The 20867-nt window shown below is 38.3% G+C and overlaps 1 protein-coding gene across 1 annotated transcript in view; it reads right to left on the minus strand.

Annotated features, from left to right (window-relative positions):
* The window catches only part of hmgxb3 (HMG box domain containing 3), a 54742-nt gene that overhangs the window by 15910 nt on the left and 17965 nt on the right, over positions 1-20867 (minus strand). Inside the window, exons 4-5 of the mRNA XM_056252607.1 lie at positions 689-1156; positions 446-541 (exon numbers count right to left, since the gene is read on the minus strand). Of these exons, the coding sequence (XP_056108582.1) occupies positions 446-541; positions 689-1156 (564 nt within the window). The remainder of the gene's footprint in view (positions 1-445; positions 542-688; positions 1157-20867) is intronic.

Consider the following 20867-nt stretch of genomic DNA (forward strand, 5'->3'; position numbering starts at 1 on the left):
TATATTACTATTGGATTAATAGTACTATTACTGCAAGATTGTAAAAAGAAATTGTTTTTATTATTTAAATTATAAAAAATAAATCAATAAACCTAAAAATTAATATTATTACTGCAAGATAAAAACGTGTAATAGTTATAATAATTATATTTATTATTATTACAATTATAATTAAAATTGCAATTAAAAATCAATAAAGAAATATATTGCTATTGTATTAATACTATTACTGTAACAAGTTTTTTTTTATTATTAATAATTATAATAATAATTTTAATTTCCTGAACAACAATAACATTACAATACTAATACTTTATGTATTTTCAAATGTATTTTAAATGCATTTGAAAAAGCCATTTTTTCCCTTTCATTACTTCTCGGGTAAGAACAGACGGAAATCTGTATGAATACGGAAACATCACATCTCTGCAGGGGATTTACTGACCAGTTTAAAGGAGGGTTTGGGTTCTGATTTCATCGCGCTCATTAATGGAAACATCATTATTGAGCTGGCCGTGCTGATCACTTTATTCTCCAGGCCCTGAGAAACACATGGCACAGAATAAAAATGAATAATTTTGAAAAAGTGAAAAACTAAAGCTGTACATTCATTAGTTTAATTAATCAAGGCACCATTCATGTGCTTTATGTTTTAATGTGAATGTTGCAGTGATGATTGACAGCTCACCTGATTGGGTATTATGGCAACTAGATGAGTGGCGTCTGCTTTGATCTGAGGCATCAAAGCCCCACCTTCCATTCCATTCTCTATCGCTATGGCAACATCCCCATAAGATACTCGAGACTCCTCCCTCTTCATAAGCAGAGTAACAGCTTTGTGACCGTCCTGCCCAAGACTCGTCAGTCTGTCACTGGGATTGTGGGACGCGGTTGCGTCCTCACTGAGCGCCTCGATGGCGATGCACTGCTCCGAGAGCTCCACCTCACTGCCCAGAGTCATGGGGGACGCCAGAGGCTCCTGAGCGGGGGCCCGAGGGGCTCCATCCACCGCCCCGTCCGTGAGGGCATCCATGTCGCTCTCGCCCTCGGCCCGCTCTCCTCCCGAAGTCTTGGGCAGGAGCACATAATTCGCCCTCGGGAGGATCTTGCGGAAACCTGGGACGTCCTGAGACGACGCAGCTGCTGATTGGCTGCTCTGTGAAAAGAGACTTTTAAATTAATTCAAACATTTAATTTTCTTTATATTTTTATTATATGTATAATATTTATAAACTAGAAAAAGTTCGTCGAGACAAACTTTAAGTTGGCTTGTGAAAGTTTGGACCGCAAAGTTTGAAGAAGTATAAAGTAGTTTGAAGTTTAAATTAGTTTAAAGTTTAAATTAGTTTGAAGTTTAAATTAGTTTAAAGTAGTTTATAGTTTAACTTAGTTTAAAGTTTAAAGTAGTTTAAATTAATTTAAAGTTTAAATTAGTTTGAATTTTAAAGTAGTTTGAAGTTTAAATTAGTTTAAAAGTTAAAGTAGTTTAAAGTTTAAATAAGTTTGAATTTTAAAGTAGTTTGAAGTTTAAATTAGTTTAAAGTAGTTTAAAGTAGTTTAAAGTTTTAAATAGTTTAAAGTTCAAAGTAGTTTAAAGGTTAAAGTATAGTTTCAAGTAATTAAATGTTGCTAGGGTGTTTCTAGTGGGTTGCTAAGGTGTTGTGGGTGGTTGCTAGGTGGTTTCTAAGGTATTTTGAGTGGTTGCTAGGGTGTTCTAAGGTATTTTGGGTGGTTGCTAGGGTGTTCTGGGTGGTTGCTATGGTGTTGCTATGGTGTTCTAAGGTATTTTGGGTGGTTGCTAGGGTGTTGCTAGGATGTTCTGAGGTATTTTGGGTGGTTGCTAGGGTGTTGCTAGGGTGTTCTAAGGTATTTTTGGTGGTTGCTAGGGTGTTGCTAGGGTGTTCTAAGGTATTTTGGGTGGTTGCTATGGTGTTGCTAGGGTGTTCTAAGTTATTTTGGGTGGTTGCTAGGGTGTTCTAAGGTATTTTGGGTGGTTGCTAGGGTGTTGCTAGGGTGTTATAAGGCATTTTGGGTGGTTGCTAGGGTGTTCTAAGGTATTTTGGGTGGTTGCTAGGGTGTTGCTAGGGTGTTCTAAGGTATTTTGGGTGGTTGCTAGGGTGTTGCTAGGGTGTTCTAAGGTATTTTTGGTGGTTGCTATGGTGTTCTGGGTGGTTGCTAGGGTGTTCTAAGGTATTTTGGGTGGTTGCTAGGGTGTTCTGGGTGGTTGCTATGGTGTTGCTATGGTGTTCTAAGGTATTTTGGGTGGTTGCTAGGGTGTTGCTAGGATGTTCTGAGGTATTTCGGGTGGTTGCTAGGGTGTTGCTAGGGTGTTCTAAGGTATTTTTGGTGGTTGCTAGGGTGTTGCTAGGGTGTTCTAAGGTATTTTGGGTGGTTGCTATGGTGTTGCTAGGGTGTTCTAAGGTATTTTGGGTGGTTGCTAGGGTGTTGCTAGGGTGTTATAAGGCATTTTGGGTGGTTGCTAGGGTGTTCTAAGGTATTTTGGGTGGTTGCTAGGGTGTTCTGGGTGGTTGCTAGGGTGTTCTAAGGTATATTATGTGGTTGCTAGGGTGTTCTAAGGTATTGTGGGTGGTTGCTATGGTGTTGCTAGGGTGTTCTAAGGTATTTCAGTCGGTTTCTAGGGTGTTCTGGGTGGTTGCTATGCAGTTGCTAGAGTGTTCTGGGTGTTTGCTATGGTGAACTATTTATGAGTTTAAAAGTTCATAAGTGTATGAATTCATGAGAGTTCATACGTGTATGAATTAATGCATTTATAAGTTCATGAGTTTATAAGTGTATGAATTTATGAGTTTAGAGTTTATAAGTTTAAATGAGTAAGAGTTCAGAGTTTATTAATTTATGAGTTTGAGTTCATAAGTGTATGAATTCATGAGTTTATAAGTGTATGAGTTTATAAGTGTACGAGTTTGAGTTTAAAGTTTAAATTAGTTTAAAGTTTAAATAAGTTTGAAGTTTAAAGTTTAAATAAGTTTGAAGTTTAAATTAGTTTGAAGTTTAAAGTTTAATTTAGTTTGAAGTTTAATTTAGTTTAAAGTAGATAGATAGATAGATGGATAAGTGTCAGAGATAGATGAGTTTATTAGTTTGAATGAGTCTCATTGGCTCATATAGTATATAGAATGGCAGTTTGATTCAGTCTAGGGTTTCAAGGGATTTACATTTGAATTTTTGACAGTTGGGGAGTTTGAAAATCTGAAGATTCCGCAATGTAAAGTCAATGGGAGTTTTTTCCGAGTTTGATCGTAGTTTTTAGGAAAACCGTAAGTCCGATCAGTTAGAAAAGATATAGCACACCGAGTCAGAACAGTTTGAGTGTCCGTGCCGAGTTTGGAGTATGTGGAGTTAAAGCTCTAGGAGGAGATAGAGTTGTAAATTTTAGTCTCAGAAAAAGAATAATAATAATAATAACTAGAAAAAGTTCGTCGAGACAAACTTTAAGTTGGCTTGTGAAAGTTTGGACCGCAAAGTTTGAAGAAGTTTAAAGTAGTTTGAAGTTTAAATTAGTTTAAAGTTTAAATTAGTTTGAAGTTTAAATTAGTTTAAAGTAGTTTATAGTTTAACTTAGTTTAAAGTTTAAAGTAGTTTAAATTAATTTAAAGTTTAAATTAGTTTGAATTTTAAAGTAGTTTGAAGTTTAAATTAGTTTGAAAGTTAAAGTAGTTTAAAGTTTAAATAAGTTTGAATTTTAAAGTAGTTTGAAGTTTAAATTAGTTTAAAGTAGTTTAAAGTTTTAAATAGTTTAAAGTTCAAAGTAGTTTAAAGGTTAAAGTATAGTTTCAAGTAATTAAATGTTGCTAGGGTGTTTCTAGTGGGTTGCTAAGGTGTTGTGGGTGGTTGCTAGGTGGTTTCTAAGGTATTTTGAGTGGTTGCTAGGGTGTTGTGGGTGGTTGCTAGGGTGTTCTAGGGTATTTTAGGTGGTTGCTATGGTGTTGCTAGGGTGTTTTAAGGTATTTTGGGTGGTTGCTAGGGTGTTGTTAGGGTGTTCTAAGGTATTTTGGGTGGTTGCTATGGTGTTGCTAGGGTGTTCTAAGGTATTTTGGGTGGTTGCTAGGGTGTTGCTAGGGTGTTCTAAGGTATTTTTGGTGGTTGCTAGGGTGTTCTAAGGTATTTTGGGTGGTTGCTATGGTGTTGCTAGGGTGTTCTAAGTTATTTTGGGTGGTTGCTAGGGTGTTCTAAGGTATTTTGGGTGGTTGCTAGGGTGTTGCTAGGGTGTTATAAGGCATTTTGGGTGGTTGCTAGGGTGTTGCTAGGGTGTTCTAAGGTATTTTGGGTGGTTGCTAGGGTGTTGCTAGGGTGTTATAAGGCATTTTGGGTGGTTGCTAGGGTGTTATAAGGCATTTTGGGTGGTTGCTAGGGTGTTGCTAGGGTGTTCTAAGGTATTTTGGGTGGTTGCTAGGGTGTTGCTAGGGTGTTCTAAGGTATTTTTGGTGGTTGCTAGGGTGTTCTGGGTGGTTGCTAGGGTGTTCTAAGGTATTTTGGGTGGTTGCTAGGGTGTTCTGGGTGGTTGCTATGGTGTTGCTATGGTGTTCTAAAGTATTTTGGGTGGTTGCTAGGGTGTTGCTAGGATGTTCTGAGGTATTTCGGGTGGTTGCTAGGGTGTTGCTAGGGTGTTCTAAGGTATTTTGGCTGGTTGCTATGGTGTTGCTAGGGTGTTCTAAGGTATTTTGGGTGGTTGCTAGGGTGTTCTAAGTTATTTTGGGTGGTTGCTAGGGTGTTCTAAGGTATTTTGGGTGGTTGCTTGGGTGTTGCTAGGGTGTTGTAAGGCATTTTGGGTGGTTGCTAGGGTGTTCTAAGGTATTTTGGGTGGTTGCTAGGGTTTTCTGGGTGGTTGCTAGGGTGTTCTAAGGTATATTATGTGGTTGCTAGGGTGTTCTAAGGTATTGTGGGTGGTTGCTATGGTGTTGCTAGGGTGTTCTAAGGTATTTCAGTTGGTTTCTAGGGTGTTCTGGGTGGTTGCTATGCAGTTGCTAGGGTGTTCTGGGTGTTTGCTATGGTGAACTATTTATGAGTTTAAAAGTTCATAAGTGTATGAATTCATGAGAGTTCATAAGTTTATGAATTCATGAAAGTTCATAAGTGTATGAATTCATGAGAGTTCATAAGTGTATGAATTAATGAATTTATAAGTTCATGAGTTTATAAGTGTATGATTTTATGAGTTTAGAGTTTAAATGAGTAAGAGTTCAGAGTTTATTAATTTATGAGTTTGAGTTCATAAGTGTATGATTTCATGAGTTTATAAGTGTATGAGGTTATAGTTTATAAGTTTAAATGAGTAAGAGTTCAGAGTTTATTAATTTATGAGTTCATAAGTGTATGAATTCATGAGTTTATAAGTGTACGAGTTTATGAGTTTAAAGTTTAAATTAGTTTGAAAGAGAGAGTTAGAAAGAGATGGATAGAGAGTTAGATATAGAGTTAGAAAGAGAGAGTTAGAAAGAGATGGATAGAGAGTTAGATAGATAGTTAGATAGAGAGAGTTAGAAAGAGAGAGTTAGAAAGTTAGATAGATAGTTAGATAGAGAGTTAGATAGAGAGTTAGAAAGAGAGAGTTAGAAAGAGAGAGTTAGAAAGAGAGAGTTAGAAAGAGAGAGTTAGAAAGAGAGAGTTAGAAAGAGAGAGTTAGAAAGAGATGGATAGAGAGTTAGATAGATAGAGAGTTAGAAAGAGGGAGTTAGAAAGAGAGAGTTAGAAAGAGTTAGAAAGAGAGAGTTAGAAAGAGAGAGTTAGAAAGAGAGAGTTAGAAAGAGAGAGTTAGAAAGAGAGAGTTAGAAAGAGAGAGTTAGAAAGAGAGAGTTAGAAAGAGTTAGATAGAGAGAGTTAGAAAGAGAGAGTTAGATAGAGAGAGTTAGAAAGAGATAGATAGAGAGTTAGAGATAGATAGATAGATAGATAGATAGATAGATAGATAGATAGATAGATAGATAGATAGATAGATAGATAAGTTCATTAGTACATATAGAATGGCAGTTTGATTGAGTCTAGGGCTTCAAGGTGTTTAGATTTGAGTTTATTCAATTTAGTTTGAAGTTTAAAGTTTCATTTAGTTTAAAGTAGATAGATAGATGAGTGTCATAGATAGATGAGTTTATTAGTTTGAATGAGTCTCATTGGCTCATATAGTATATAGAATGGCAGTTTGATTCAGTCTAGGGTTTCAAGGGATTTACATTTGAATTTTTGACAGTTGGGGAGTTTGAAAATCTGAAAATTCCGCAATGTAAAGTCAATGGGAGTTTTTCCGACTTTGATCGTCATTTTTAGGAAAACCGTAAGTCCGATCAGTTAGAAAAGATATAGCATACCGAGTCAGAACAGTTTGAGTGTCCGTGCCGAGTTTGGAGTATGTGGAGTTAAAGCTCTAGGAGGAGTTAGAGTTGTAAATTTTGAGTAAGAAGAATAATAATAATACTAGAAAAAGTTCGTCGAGACAAACTTTAAGTTGGCTTGTGAAAGTTTGGACCGCAAAGTTTGAAGAAGTTTAAATTAGTTTAAAGTTTAAATTAGTTTGAAGTTTAAATTAGTTTAAAGTAGTTTATAGTTTAACTTAGTTTAAAGTAGTTTAAAGTTTAAAGTAGTTTAAAGTAGTTTATGGTTTAAAGTAGTTTAAAGTTTAAAGTAGTTTATAGTTTAAAGTAGTTTAAAGTTTAACTTAGTTTAAAGTAGTTTAAAGTAGTTTAAAGTTTTAAATAGTTTAAAGTTCAAAGTAGTTTAAAGGTTAAAGTATAGTTTCAAGTAATTAAATGTTGCTAGGGTGTTTGTAGTGGGTTGCTAAGGTGTTGTGGGTGGTTGCTAATGTATTTTGAGTGGTTGCTAGGGTGTTCTGGGTGGTTGCTAGGTGGTTGCTAAGGTATTTTGGGTGGTTGCTAGGGTGTTAAGGTGGTTGCTAGGGTGTTGCTAGGGTGTTCTAAGGTATTTTGGGTGGTTGCTATGGTGTTGCTAGGGTGTTCTAATGTATTTTGGGTGGTTGCTAGGGTGTTCTAAGGTATTTTTGGTGGTTGCTAGGGTGTTCTAAGGTATTTTGGGTGGTTGCTAGGGTGTTGCTAGGGTGTTCTAGGGTATTTTGGGTGGTTGCTAGGGTGTTCTAAGGTATTTTGGGTGGTTGCTAGGGTGTTCTAAGGTATTTTAGGTGGTTGCTAGGGTGTTGCTAGGGTGTTCTAAGGTATTTTGGGTGGTTGCTAGGGTGTTCTGGGTGGTTGCTAGGGTGTTCTAAGGTATTTTTGGTGGTTGCTAGGGTGTTTTGGGTGGTTGCTAGGGTGTTCTAAGGTATTTTGGGTGGTTGCTAGGGTGTTGCTAGGGTGTTCTAAGGTATTTTGGGTGGTTGCTAGGGTGTTCTAAGGTATTTTTGGTGGTTGCTAGGGTGTTCTAAGGTATTTTTGGTGGTTGCTAGGGTGTTGCTAGGGTGTTCTAGGGTATTTTGGGTGGTTGCTAGGGTGTTCTAAGGTATTTTAGGTGGTTGCTAGGGTGTTCTAAGGTATTTTAGGTGGTTGCTAGGGTGTTCTGGGTGGTTGCTAGGGTGTTGTTAGGGTGTTCTAAGGTATTTTAGGTGGTTGCTATGGTGTTGCTAGGGTGTTCTAAGGTATTTTGGGTGGTTGCTAGGGTGTTCTAAGGTATTTTGGGTGGTTGCTATGGTGTTGCTAGGGTGTTTAAGGTATTTTGGGTGGTTGCTATGGTGTTGCTAGGGTGTTTAAGGTATTTTGGGTGGTTGCTAGGGTGTTCTAAGGTATTTTAGGTGGTTGCTATGGTGTTGCTAGGGTGTTCTAAGGTATTTTGAGCGGTTGCTAGGGTTTTCTGGGTGGTTGCTAGGGTGTTCTAAGGTATTTTTGGTGGTTGCTAGGGTGTTCTGGGTGGTTGCTAGGGTGTTCTAAGGTATTTTGGGTGGTTGCTAGGGTGTTGCTAGGGTGTTCTAAGGTATTTTGGGTGGTTGCTAGGGTGTTCTAAGGTATTTTAGGAGGTTGCTATGGTGTTGCTAGGGTGTTCTAAGGTATTTTTAGCGGTTGCTAGGGTGTTCTGGGTGGTTGCTAGGGTGTTCTGGGTGGTTGCTAGGGTGTTCTAAGGTATTTTGGGTGGTTGCTAGGGTGTTGCTAGAGTGTTCTAAGGTATTTTGGGTGGTTGCTAGGGTGTTCTAAGGTATTTTTGGTGGTTGCTAGGGTGTTCTAAGGTATTTTTGGTGGTTGCTAGGGTGTTGCTAGGGTGTTCTAGGGTATTTTGGGTGGTTGCTAGGGTGTTCTAAGGTATTTTAGGTGGTTGCTAGGGTGTTCTAAGGTATTTTAGGTGGTTGCTAGGGTGTTCTGGGTGGTTGCTAGGGTGTTGTTAGGATGTTCTAAGGTATTTTAGGTGGTTGCTATGGTGTTGCTAGGGTGTTCTAAGGTATTTTGGGTGGTTGCTAGGGTGTTGCTAGGGTGTTCTAAGGTATTTTGGGTGGTTGCTATGGTGTTGCTAGGATGTTCTAAGGTATTTCGGTTGGTTTCTAGGGTGTTCTGGGTGGTTGCTATGCAGTTGCTAGGGTGTTCTGGGTGTTTGCTATGGTGAACTATTTATGAGTTTAAAAGTTCATAAGTGTATGAATTCATGAGAGTTCATAAGTGTATGAATGAATGAATTTATAAGTTCATGAGTTTATAAGTGTATGAATTTATGAGTTTAGAGTTTATAAGTTTAAATGAGTAAGAGTTCAGAGTTTATTAATTTATGAGTTTGAGTTCATAAGTGTATGATTTCATGAGTTTATAAGTGTATGAGGTTATAGTTTATAAGTTTAAATGAGAAAGAGTTCAGAGTTTATTAATTTATGAGTTCATAAGTGTATGAATTCATGAGTTTATAAGTGTACGAGTTTATGAGTTTAAAGTTTAAATTAGTTTGAAGTTTAAATTAGTTTAAATTAGTTTGAAGTTTAAAGTTTAATTTAGTTTGAAGTTTAATTTAGTTTAAAGTAGATAGATAGATGAGTGTCATAGATATATGAGTTTATGAGTTTGAATGAGGAGCATTTGAATGTCTCATTGGCTCATATAGTATATAGAATGGCAGTTTGATTCAGTCTATTTAAATTAGTTTGAAGTTTAAAGTTTAATTTAGTTTGAAGTTTAATTTAGTTTAAAGTAGATAGATAGATGAGTGTCATAGATATATGAGTTTATGAGTTTGAATGAGGAGCATTTGAATGTCTCATTGGCTCATATAGTATATAGAATGGCAGTTTGATTCAGTCTAGGGTTTCAAGGGATTTACATTTGAATTTTTGACAGTTGGGGAGTTTGAAAATCTGAAGATTCCGCAATGTAAAGTCAATGGGAGTTTTTTCCGAGTTTGATCGTAGTTTTTAGGAAAACCGTAAGTCCGATCAGTTAGAAAAGATATAGCACACTAAGTCAGAACAGTCTGAGTGTCCGTGCCGAGTTTGGAGTATGTAGAGTTAAAGCTCTAGGAGGAGTTAGAGTCACAAATTTTAGTCTCAGAAAAAGAATAATAATAATAATAAGTTTAAATAGGATTTCAGTAAGTTGGCTCTCACAAGCCAACTTAACTAGAAAAAGTTCGTCGAGACAAACTTTAAGTTGGCTTGTGAAAGTTTGGACCGCAAAGTTTGAAGAAGTTTAAAGTAGTTTGAAGTTTAAATTAGTTTAAAGTTTAAATTAGTTTGAAGTTTAAATTAGTTTAAAGTAGTTTATAGTTTAACTTAGTTTAAAGTAGTTTAAAGTTTAAAGTAGTTTAAAGTAGTTTATGGTTTAAAGTAGTTTAAAGTTTAAAGTAGTTTATAGTTTAAAGTAGTTTAAAGTTTAACTTAGTTTAAAGTAGTTTAAAGTAGTTTAAAGTTTTAAATAGTTTAAAGTTCAAAGTAGTTTAAAGGTTAAAGTATAGTTTCAAGTAATTAAATGTTAATAGGGTGTTTGTAGTGGGTTGCTAAGGTGTTGTGGGTGGTTGCTAGGTGGTTGCTAATGTATTTTGAGTGGTTGCTAGGGTGTTCTGGGTGGTTGCTAGGCGGTTGCTAAGGTATTTTGGGTGGTTGCTAGGGTGTTAAGGTGGTTGCTAGGGTGTTCCAAGGTATTTTGGGTGGTTGCTATGGTGTTGCTAGGGTGTTCTATGGTATTTTGGGTGGTTGCTAAGGTGTTGCTAGGGTGTTCTAAGGTATTTTGGCTGGTTGCTAGGGTGTTATGGGTGGTCGCTAGGCGGTTGCTAAGGTATTTTGAGTGGTTGCTAGGGTGTTCTGGGTGGTTGCTAGGTGGTTGGTAAGGTATTTTGGGTGGTTGCTAGGGTGTTCTAGGGTATTTTGGGTGGTTGCTAGGGTGTTCTAGGGTATTTTGGGTGGTTGCTAGGGTGTTCTAAGGTATTTTGGGTGGTTGCTAGGGTGTTCTAAGGTATTTTAGGTGGTTGCTATGGTGTTGCTAGGGTGTTCTAAGGTATTTTGGGTGGTTGCTAGGGTGTTCTAAGGTATTTCTGGTGGTTGCTAGGGTGTTCTAAGGTATTTTTGGTGGTTGCTAGGGTGTTCTAGGGTATTTTGGGTGGTTGCTAGGGTGTTCTAAGGTATTTTAGGTGGTTGCTAGGGTGTTCTAAGGTATTTTAGGTGGTTGCTAGGGTGTTCTGGGTGGTTGCTAGGTGGTTGGTAAGGTATTTTGGGTGGTTGCTAGGGTGTTCTAGGGTATTTTGGGTGGTTGCTAGGGTGTTGCTAGGGTGTTCTAGGGTATTTTGGGTGGTTGCTAGGGTGTTCTAAGGTATTTTGGGTGGTTGCTAGGGTGTTCTAAGGTATTTTAGGTGGTTGCTATGGTGTTGCTAGGGTGTTCTAAGGTATTTTGGGTGGTTGCTAGGGTGTTCTAAGGTATTTCTGGTGGTTGCTAGGGTGTTCTAAGGTATTTTTGGTGGTTGCTAGGGTGTTCTAGGGTATTTTGGGTGGTTGCTAGGGTGTTGCTAGGGTGTTCTAGGGTATTTTGGGTGGTTGCTAGGGTGTTCTAAGGTATTTTGGGTGGTTGCTAGGGTGTTCTAAGGTATTTTAGGTGGTTGCTAGGGTGTTGCTAGGGTGTTCTAAGGTATTTTGGGTGGTTGCTAGGGTGTTCTGGGTGGTTGCTAGGGTGTTCTAAGGTATTTTTGGTGGTTACTAGGGTGTTCTGGGTGGTTGCTAGGGTGTTCTAAGGTATTTTGGGTGGTTGCTAGGGTGTTCTGAGGTATTTTGGGTGGTTGCTAGGGTGTTCTAAGGTATTTTTGGTGGTTGCTAGGGTGTTCTAAGGTATTTTGGGTGGTTGCTAGGGTGTTCTAAGGTATTTTAGGAGGTTGCTATGGTGTTGCTAGGGTGTTCTAAGGTATTTTGAGCGGTTGCTAGGGTGTTCTGGGTGGTTGCTAGGGTGTTCTAAGGTATTTTTGGTGGTTGCTAGGGTGCTCTGGGTGGTTGCTAGGGTGTTCTAAGGTATTTTGGGTGGTTGCTAGGGTGTTGCTAGGGTGTTCTAAGGTATTTTGGGTGGTTGCTATGGTGTTGCTAGGATGTTCTAAGGTATTTCGGTTGGTTTCTAGTGTGTTCTGGGTGGTTGCTATGCAGTTGCTAGGGTGTTCTGGGTGTTTGCTATGGTGAACTATTTATGAGTTTAAAAGTTCATAAGTGTATGAATTCATGAGAGTTCATAAGTGTATGAATGAATGAATTTATAAGTTCATGAGTTTATAAGTGTATGAATTTATGAGTTTAGAGTTTATAAGTTTAAATGAGTAAGAGTTGAGAGTTTATTAATTTATGAGTTTGAGTTCATAAGTGTATGAGTTTATAAGTGTTTGAGTTTATGAGTTTAGAGTTTATAAGTTTAAATGAGTAAGAGTTTATTAATTTATTATGAGTTGTTTAAATGAGTCTAAGAGTTCAAGTTTAGAGTTTATTAATTTATTATGAGTTTAAGAGTTTAAGATTAGATAGATAAGTGTCATAGATAGATGAGTTTATTAGTTTAAATGAGTCTCATTGGCTCATTTAGTATATAGAATGGCAGTTTGATTCAGTCTAGGGTTTCAAGGGATTTACATTTGAATTTTTGACAGTTGGGGAGTTTGAAAATCTGAAGATTCCGCAATGTTAAGTCAATGGGAGTTTTTTCCGACTTTGATCATCGTTTTTAGGAAAACCGTAAGTCCGATCAGTTAGAAAAGATATAGCAACTCGAGTCAGAACAGTTTGAGTGTCCGAGCCGAGTTTGGAGTATGTGGAGTTAAAGCTCTAGGAGGAGATAGAGTCAGAAATTTTTCCGCTCAGAAGAATAATAATAACTAGAAAAAGTTCGTCGAGACAAACTTTAAGTTGGCTTGTGAAAGTTTGGACCGCAAAGTTTGAAGAAGTTTAAAGTACTTTGAAGTTTAAATTAGTTTAAAGTTTAAATTAGTTTGAAGTTTAAATTAGTTTAAAGTAGTTTATAGTTTAACTTAGTTTAAAGTTTAAAGTAGTTTAAATTAATTTAAAGTTTAAATTAGTTTGAATTTTAAAGTAGTTTGAAGTTTAAATTAGTTTGAAAGTTAAAGTAGTTTAAAGTTTAAATAAGTTTGAATTGTAAAGTAGTTTGAAGTTTAAATTAGTTTAAAGTAGTTTAAAATAGTTTAAAGTTTTAAATAGTTTAAAGTTCAAAGTAGTTTAAAGGTTAAAGTATAGTTTCAAGTAATTAAATGTTGCTAGGGTGTTTCTAGTGGGTTGCTAAGGTGTTGTGGGTGGTTGCTAGGTGGTTTCTAAGGTATTTTGAGTGGTTGCTAGGGTGTTCTGGGTGGTTGCTAGGGTGTTCTAGAGTATTTTAGGTGGTTGCTATGGTGTTGCTAGGGTGTTTTAAGGTATTTTGGGTGGTTGCTAGGGTGTTGTTAGGGTGTTCTAAGGTATTTTGGGTGGTTGCTATGGTGTTGCTAGGGTGTTCTAAGGTATTTTCGGTGGTTGCTAGGGTGTTGCTAGGGTGTTCTAAGGTATTTTGGGTGGTTGCTAGGGTGTTCATATGTATTTTGGGTGGTTTCTAGGGTGTTCTGAGGTATTTTGGGTGGTTGCTGGGGTGTTCTAAGGCATTTTTGGTGGTTGCTAGGGTGTTCTGGGTGGTTGCTAGGGTGTTCTAAGGTATTTTGGGTGGTTGCTAGGGTGTCGCTAGGGTGCTCTAAGGTATTTTGGGTGGTTGCTATGGAGATGCTAGGGTGTTCTAAGGTATTGTGGGTGGTTGCTAGGGTGTTCTATGTGGTTGCTAGGGTGTTCTAGGGTATTTTAGGTGGTTGCTATGGTGTTGCTATGGTGTTTTAAGGTATTTTGGGTGGTTGCTAGGGTGTTGTTAGGGTGTTCTAAGGTATTTTGGGTGGTTGCTATGGTGTTGCTAGGGTGTTCTAAGGTATTTTGGGTGGTTGCTAAGGTGTTGCTAGGGTGTTCTAAGGTATTTTTGGTGGTTGCTAGGGTGTTCTGGGTGGTTGCTATGGTGTTGCTATGGTGTTCTAAGGTATTTTGGGTGGTTGCTAGGGTGTTGCTTGGATGTTCTGAGGTATTTCGGGTGGTTGCTAGGGTGTTGCTAGGGTGTTCTAAGGTATTTTTGGTGGTTGCTAGGGTGTTGCTAGGGTGTTCTAAGGTATTTTGGGTGGTTGCTATGGTGTTGCTAGGGTGTTCTAAGGTATTTTGGGTGGTTGCTAGGGTGTTCTAAGTTATTTTTGGTGGTTGCTAGGGTGTTCTAAGGTATTTTGGGTGGTTGCTAGGGTGTTGCTAGGGTGTTATAAGGCATTTTGGGTGGTTGCTAGGGTGTTCTAAGGTATTTTGGGTGGTTGCTAGGGTGTTGCTAGGGTGTTATAAGGCATTTTGGGTGGTTGCTAGGGTGTTCTAAGGTATTTTGGGTGGTTGCTAGGGTGTTCTAAGGTATTTTGGGTGGTTGCTAGGGTGTTCTGGGTGGTTGCTAGGGTGTTCTAAGGTATTTTGGGTGGTTGCTAGGGTGTTCTAAGGTATTGTGGGTGGTTGCTATGGTGTTGCTAGGGTGTTCTAAGGTATTTCAGTTGGTTTCTAGGGTGTTCTGGGTGGTTGCTATGCAGTTGCTAGAGTGTTCTGGGTGTTTGCTATGGTGAACTATTTATGAGTTTAAAAGTTCATAAGTGTATGAATTAATGCATTTATAAGTTCATGAGTTTATAAGTGTATGAATTTATGAGTTTAGACTTTATAAGTTTAAATGAGTAAGAGTTCAGAGTTTATTAATTTATGAGTTTGAGTTCATAAGTGTATGAATTCATGAGTTTATAAGTGTATGAGTTTATAAGTGTACGAGTTTATGAGTTTAAAGTTTAAATTAGTTTGAAGTTTAAAGTTTAAATAAGTTTGAAGTTTAAAGTTTAAATAAGTTTGAAATTTAAATTAGTTTGAAGTTTAAAGTTTAATTTAGTTTGAAGTTTAATTTAGTTTAAAGTAGATAGATAGATAGATAGATGGATAAGTGTCATAGATAGATGAGTTTATTAGTTTGAATGAGTCTCATTGGCTCATATAGTATATAGAATGGCAGTTTGATTCAGTCTAGGGTTTCAAGGGATTTATATTTGAATTTTTGACAGTTGGGGAGTTTGAAAATCTGAAGATTCCGCAATGTAAAGTCAATGGGAGTTTTTTCCGAGTTTGATCGTAGTTTTTAGGAAAACCGTAAGTCCGATCAGTTAGAAAAGATATAGCACACTAAGTGAGAACAGTTTGAGTGTCCGTGCCGAGTTTGGAGTATGTAGAGTTAAAGCTCTAGGAGGAGTTAGAGTCACAAATTTTTCCGCTCAGAAAAAGAATAATAATAATAAGTTTAAATAGGATTTCAGTAAGTTGGCTCTCACAAGCCAACTTAACTAGAAAAAGTTCGTCGAGACAAACTTTAAGTTGGCTTGTGAAAGTTTGGACCGCAAAGTTTGAAGAAGTTTAAAGTAGTTTGAAGTTTAAATTAGTTTAAAGTTTAAATTAGTTTGAAGTTTAAATTAGTTTAAAGTAGTTTATAGTTTAACTTAGTTTAAAGTAGTTTAAAGTTTAAAGTAGTTTAAAGTAGTTTATGGTTTAAAGTAGTTTAAAGTTTAAAGTAGTTTATAGTTTAAAGTAGTTTAAAGTTTAACTTAGTTTAAAGTAGTTTAAAGTAGTTTAAAGTTTTAAATAGTTTAAAGTTCAAAGTAGTTTAAAGGTTAAAGTATAGTTTCAAGTAATTAAATGTTAATAGGGTGTTTGTAGTGGGTTGCTAAGGTGTTGTGGGTGGTTGCTAGGTGGTTGCTAATGTATTTTGAGTGGTTGCTAGGGTGTTCTGGGTGGTTGCTAGGCGGTTGCTAAGGTATTTTGGGTGGTTGCTAGGGTGTTAAGGTGGTTTCTAGGGTGTTCTAAGGTATTTTGGGTGGTTGCTATGGTGTTGCTAGGGTGTTCTACGGTATTTTGGGTGGTTGCTAGGGTGTTCTAAGGTATTCTGGGTGGTTGCTATGGTGTTGCTAGGGTGTTCTAATGTATTTTAGGTGGTTGCTAGGGTGTTCTAAGGTATTTTTGGTGGTTGCTAGGGTGTTTAAGGTATTTTGGGTGGTTGCTAGGGTGTTCTAGGGTATTTTGGGTGGTTGCTAGGGTGTTCTAAGGTATTTTTGGTGGTTGCTAGGGTGTTCTGGGTGGTTGCTAGGGTGTTCTAAGGTATTTTGGGTGGTTGCTAGGGTGTTGCTAGGGTGTTCTAAGGTATTTTGGGTGGTTGCTAGGGTGTTCTAAGGTATTTTTGGTGGTTGCTAGGGTGTTGCTAGGGTGTTCTAGGGTATTTTGGGTGGTTGCTATGGTGTTCTAAGGTATTTTAGGTGGTTGCTAGGGTGTTCTGGGTGGTTGCTAGGGTGTTGTTAGGGTGTTCTAAGGTATTTTTTGGTGGTTGCTATGGTGTTGCTAGGGTGTTCTAAGGTATTTTGGGTGGTTGCTAGGGTGTTCTAAGGTATTTTGGGTGGTTGCTATGGTGTTGCTAGGGTGTTTAAGGTATTTTGGGTGGTTGCTATGGTGTTGCTAGGGTGTTTAAGGTATTTTGGGTGGTTGCTAGGGTGTTCTAAGGTATTTTAGGTGGTTGCTATGGTGTTGCTAGGGTGTTCTAAGGTATTTTTAGTGGTTGCTAGGGTGTTCTGGGTGGTTGCTAGGGTGTTCTAAGGTATTTTGGGTGGTTGCTAGGGTGTTCTGGGTGGTTGCTAGGGTGTTCTAAGGTATTTTGGGTGGTTACTAGGGTGTTGCTAGGGGGTTCTAAGGTATTTTGGGTGGTTGCTAGGGTGTTCTAAGGTATTTAAGGAGGTTGCTATGGTGTTGCTAGGGTGTTCTAAGGTATTTTGAGCGGTTGCTAGGGTGTTCTGGGTGGTTGCTAGGGTGTTCTAAGGTATTTTGGGTGGTTGCTAGGGTGTTGCTAGGGTGTTCTAAGGTATTTTGGGTGGTTGCTATGGTGTTGCTAGGATGTTCTAAGGTATTTCGGTTGGTTTCTAAGGTGTTCTGGGTGGTTGCTATGCAGTTGCTAGGGTGTTCTGGGTGTTTGCTATGGTGAACTATTTATGAGTTTAAAAGTTCATAAGTGTATGAATTCATGAGAGTTCATAAGTTTATGAATGAATGAATTTATAAGTTCATGAGTTTATAAGTGTATGAATTTATGAGTTTAGAGTTTATAAGTTTAAATGAGTAAGAGTTGAGAGTTTATTAATTTATGAGTTTGAGTTCATAAGTGTATGAGTTTATAAGTGTTTGAGTTTATGAGTTTAGAGTTTATAAGTTTAAATGAGTAAGAGTTTATTAATTTATTATGAGTTGTTTAAATAAGTCTAAGAGTTCAAGTTTAGAGTTTATTAATTTATTATGAGTTTAAGAGTTTAAGATTAGATAGATAAGTGTCATAGATAGATGAGTTTATTAGTTTAAATGAGTCTCAATGGCTCATATAGTATATAGAATGGCAGTTTGATTCAGTCTAGGGTTTCAAGGGATTTACATTTGAATTTTTGACAGTTGGGGAGTTTGAAAATCTGAAGATTCCGCAATGTTAAGTCAATGGGAGTTTTTTCCGACTTTGATCATCATTTTTAGGAAAACCGTAAGTCCGATCAGTTAGAAAAGATATAGCAACTCGAGTCAGAACAGTTTGAGTGTCCGAGCCGAGTTTGGAGTATGTGGAGTTAAAGCTCTAGGAGGAGATAGAGTCAGAAATTTTTCCGCTCAGAAGAATAATAATAACTAGAATGTACATTTCCAGAAGAAAATGTGAAGTGGTGCTTGCAGTGGCAAAACTCGCCGCTCGGTTGCTAGCGTGCGGTTAGCTAGTTTTTACCAAGATGCTAGCATGATTAGCATGTTGCTATTATCATGCTAGCATGATTAGCATGTTGTTAGCATTATGCTAGCATTATTAGCATGTTGCTAGCATGATGATTAGCATGTTGCTAGCATGATGCTAGCATGATTAGCATTTTGCTAGCATGTTGGTAGCATGATTAGCATGTTGCTAGCATGATGCTAGCATGATTAGCATGTTGCTAGCATGATGATTAGCATGTTGCTAGCATGTTGCTAGCATGATTAGCATTTTGCTAGCATGTTGCTAGCATGATGCTAGCATGATTAGCATGTTGTTAGCATCATGCTAGCATGATTAGCATGTTGTTAGCATCATGCTACCAACATACTAGCATGATTAGCATGTTTACTAGCATGATGTTAGCATGATTAGCATTTTGCTAGCATGTTGCTAGCATGATGCTAGCATGATTAGCATGTTGCTAGCATCATGCTAGCATGATTAGCATGTTGCTAGCATCATGCTAGCATGATTAGCATGTTTGCTAGCATGTTTGTAGCTAGATGCTAGCATGATTAGCATGTTGCTAGCATCATGCTAGCATGATTAGCATGTTGCTAGCTTCATGCTAGCATGATTAGCATGTTTCTAGCATCATGCTAGCATGATTAGCATGTTGCTAGCATCATGCTAGCATGATTAGCATGTTTTTAGCATCATGCTAGCATGATTAGCATGTTGCTAGCATCATGCTAGCATGATTAGCATGTTGCTAGCATCATGCTAGCATGATTAGCATGTTGCTAGCATCATGCTAGCATGATTAGCATGTTGCTAGCATCATGCTAGCATGATTAGCATGTTGCTAGCATCATGCTAGCATGATTAGCATGTTTGCTAGCATGTTTGTAGCTAGATGCTAGCATGATTAGCATGTTGCTAGCATCATGCTAGCATGATTAGCATGTTGCTAGCATCATGCTAGCATGATTAGCATGTTGCTAGCATCATGCTAGCATGATTAGCATGTTTGCTAACATGTTTGTAGCTAGATGCTAGCATGATTAGCATGTTGCTAGCATCATGCTAGCATGATTAGCATGTTGCTAGCATCATGCTAGCATGATTAGCATGTTTCTAGCATCATGCTAGCATGATTAGCATGTTGCTAGCATCATGCTAGCATGATTAGCATGTTGCTAGCATCATGCTAGCATGATTAGCATGTTTGCTAGCATGTTTGTAGCCAGATACTAGCAAGATTAGCATGTTGCTAGCATCATTTAGCACTTAACTAATCGATATTAGCATGTAGCTATTCACAGCTAGCATGTTTAGCATGTTGAAAGTCCTGTGTGTTAACATGAGTCAAAAGACCCAACCCCCATCGCGATACAATGTTCTGATGCTGAGATATAGCTGTTACAAAATGGTTGCTAGGGTACTCTGTTTGGTTGCTAGGGAGTGGCTTGGCAGCTGCCAATCATGAAACTCCAAAGGCTGCTTGTCAGTATGAATGATATAAACCAACCCCCATCGCGATACAATGTTCTGATGCTGAGATATAGCTGTTACAAAATGGTTGCTAGGGTACTATGTTTGGTTGCTAGGGAGTGGCTTGGCAGCTGCCAATCATGAAACTCCAAAGGCTGCTTGTCAGTATGAATGATATAAACCAACTCCCATGCCTCTGTGACATTCAGAATGGAAGATATCCCTCTTTGGATTTTGGTTGCTAAGGTGCTCGACAATGGTTGCTAGGGCGTGGCTAGGAAGTGTTGAGGTCATTCATGATTGGCTGTTTGCTACCCCGAGTCAAACGAGACCACCCTCGTGTTTCTATGACACTTCTATCCGGAGATATCCCTTCCATCTCTTTCAATGGAAGTCTATGGAACTTGTTGCTAAGGTGCTCTAAATGGTTGCTAGGGCGTGGCTTAAAAGCTTAACAATGATCCTGAGAGACTGATTGGTCGTCTGAGTAAAATGAGCCCGCCCCTTTGTCTCTACGACACTGGGATCCAGAGTTATGTTCAATATAAAAGCGGTTTCTATGGTGTAGGACGGCCCATTTCATGGGCCGTCCTACACCATAGTAAGTCAATGGGGCAACTTTGGGCCCCTCCTGCCCCCCAGGGGTGCAACTTTTACCCCATTGTGTGGTATGTACTTACAGAGCCTGTCAGCCTCTTCAAATGTGGTAAATTACAGGTTTCTGCGACATCCTCGTTCCGACCTACGACTCGTCAAAGTTTGACGCAATGTTAAGTCTATGGGATTTTTCGGCCGGTTTTTCGCCCCTGGGGCGAACATCGTACCCCCGATCGCTTATAAAAGTCATAGCACACCATTCCCGAACAGGCCGCACGTTTTGACACCTCATTCATGGGTCTGTGACAAAAACTGCGGGAGGAGTAGCGCGTCAAAAAGTGGCCAGAAGAATAAGAATAAGAACTAGAATGTACATTTCCAGAAGAAAATGTGAAGTGGTGCTTGCAGTGGCAAAACTCGCCGCTCGGTTGCTAGCGTGCGGTTAGCTAGTTTTTACCAAGATGCTAGCATGATTAGCATGATTAGCATGTTGCTAGCATCATGCTAGCATGATTAGCATGTTGCCAGCATCATGCTAGCATTATAAGCATGTTACTAGCATGTTTTAGTTAGATTCTCCCATTATGCTAGCATGTTGCTAGCATGATGCTAGCAAAAATAAGAATGTTGAAAACATGTTTTAGTTAGATGCTAGCATTATTTGCATCATGCTAGCATGATTAGCATATTGCTAGCATCATGCTAGCATGATTAGCATATTGCTAGCATCATGCTAGCATGATTAGCATATTGCTTGCATCATGCTTGCATGTTTAGCATATTGCTAGCATCATGCTAGCATGATTAGCATATTGCTAGCATCATGCTAGCATGTTTAGCATGTTGCTAGCATGATGCTAGCATGTTTAGCATGTTGCTAGCATGTTGCTAGCAGGATGCTAGCATGATTAGCATGTTGCTAGCATGATTAGCATGTTGTTAGCATGATGCTAGCATGATTAGCCTGTTGCTAGCATGTTTGTAGCTAGTTGCTCGCATGATTAGCATGTTTCTAGCATCATGCTAGCATGATTAGCATATTGCTAGCATCATGCTAGCATGTTTAGTATCTTGCTAGCATGATGCTAGCATGTTTAGCATGTTGCTAGCATGTTGCTAGCATGATGCTAGCATGATTAGCATGTTGCTAGCATGATTAGCATGTTGCTAGCATGATGCTAGCATGATTAGCATGTTGCTAGCATATTGCTAGCATGTTGCTAGCATGATTAACATGTTGCTAGCATGATGCTAGCATGATTAGCATGTTGCTAGCATTATGCTAGCATGATTAGCATGTTGCTAGCATGATGCTAGCATGATTAGCATGTTTCTAGCATATTGCTAGCATGATTAGCATGTTGCTAGCATGTTACTAGCATGATTAGCATGTTGCTAGCATGATGCTAGCATGATTAGCCTGTTGCTAGCATGTTTGTAGCTAGTTGCTAGCATGATTAGCATGTTTCTAGCATCATGCTAACATGATTAGCATGTTGCTAGCATTATGCTAGCATGATTAGCATGTTGCTA

Source organism: Rhinichthys klamathensis, unplaced genomic scaffold (assembly GCF_029890125.1).
Source record: "Rhinichthys klamathensis goyatoka isolate OS25496 unplaced genomic scaffold, OSU_Roscu_1.1 h1tg000097l_1, whole genome shotgun sequence".
NCBI lineage: Eukaryota > Metazoa > Chordata > Actinopteri > Cypriniformes > Leuciscidae > Rhinichthys > Rhinichthys klamathensis.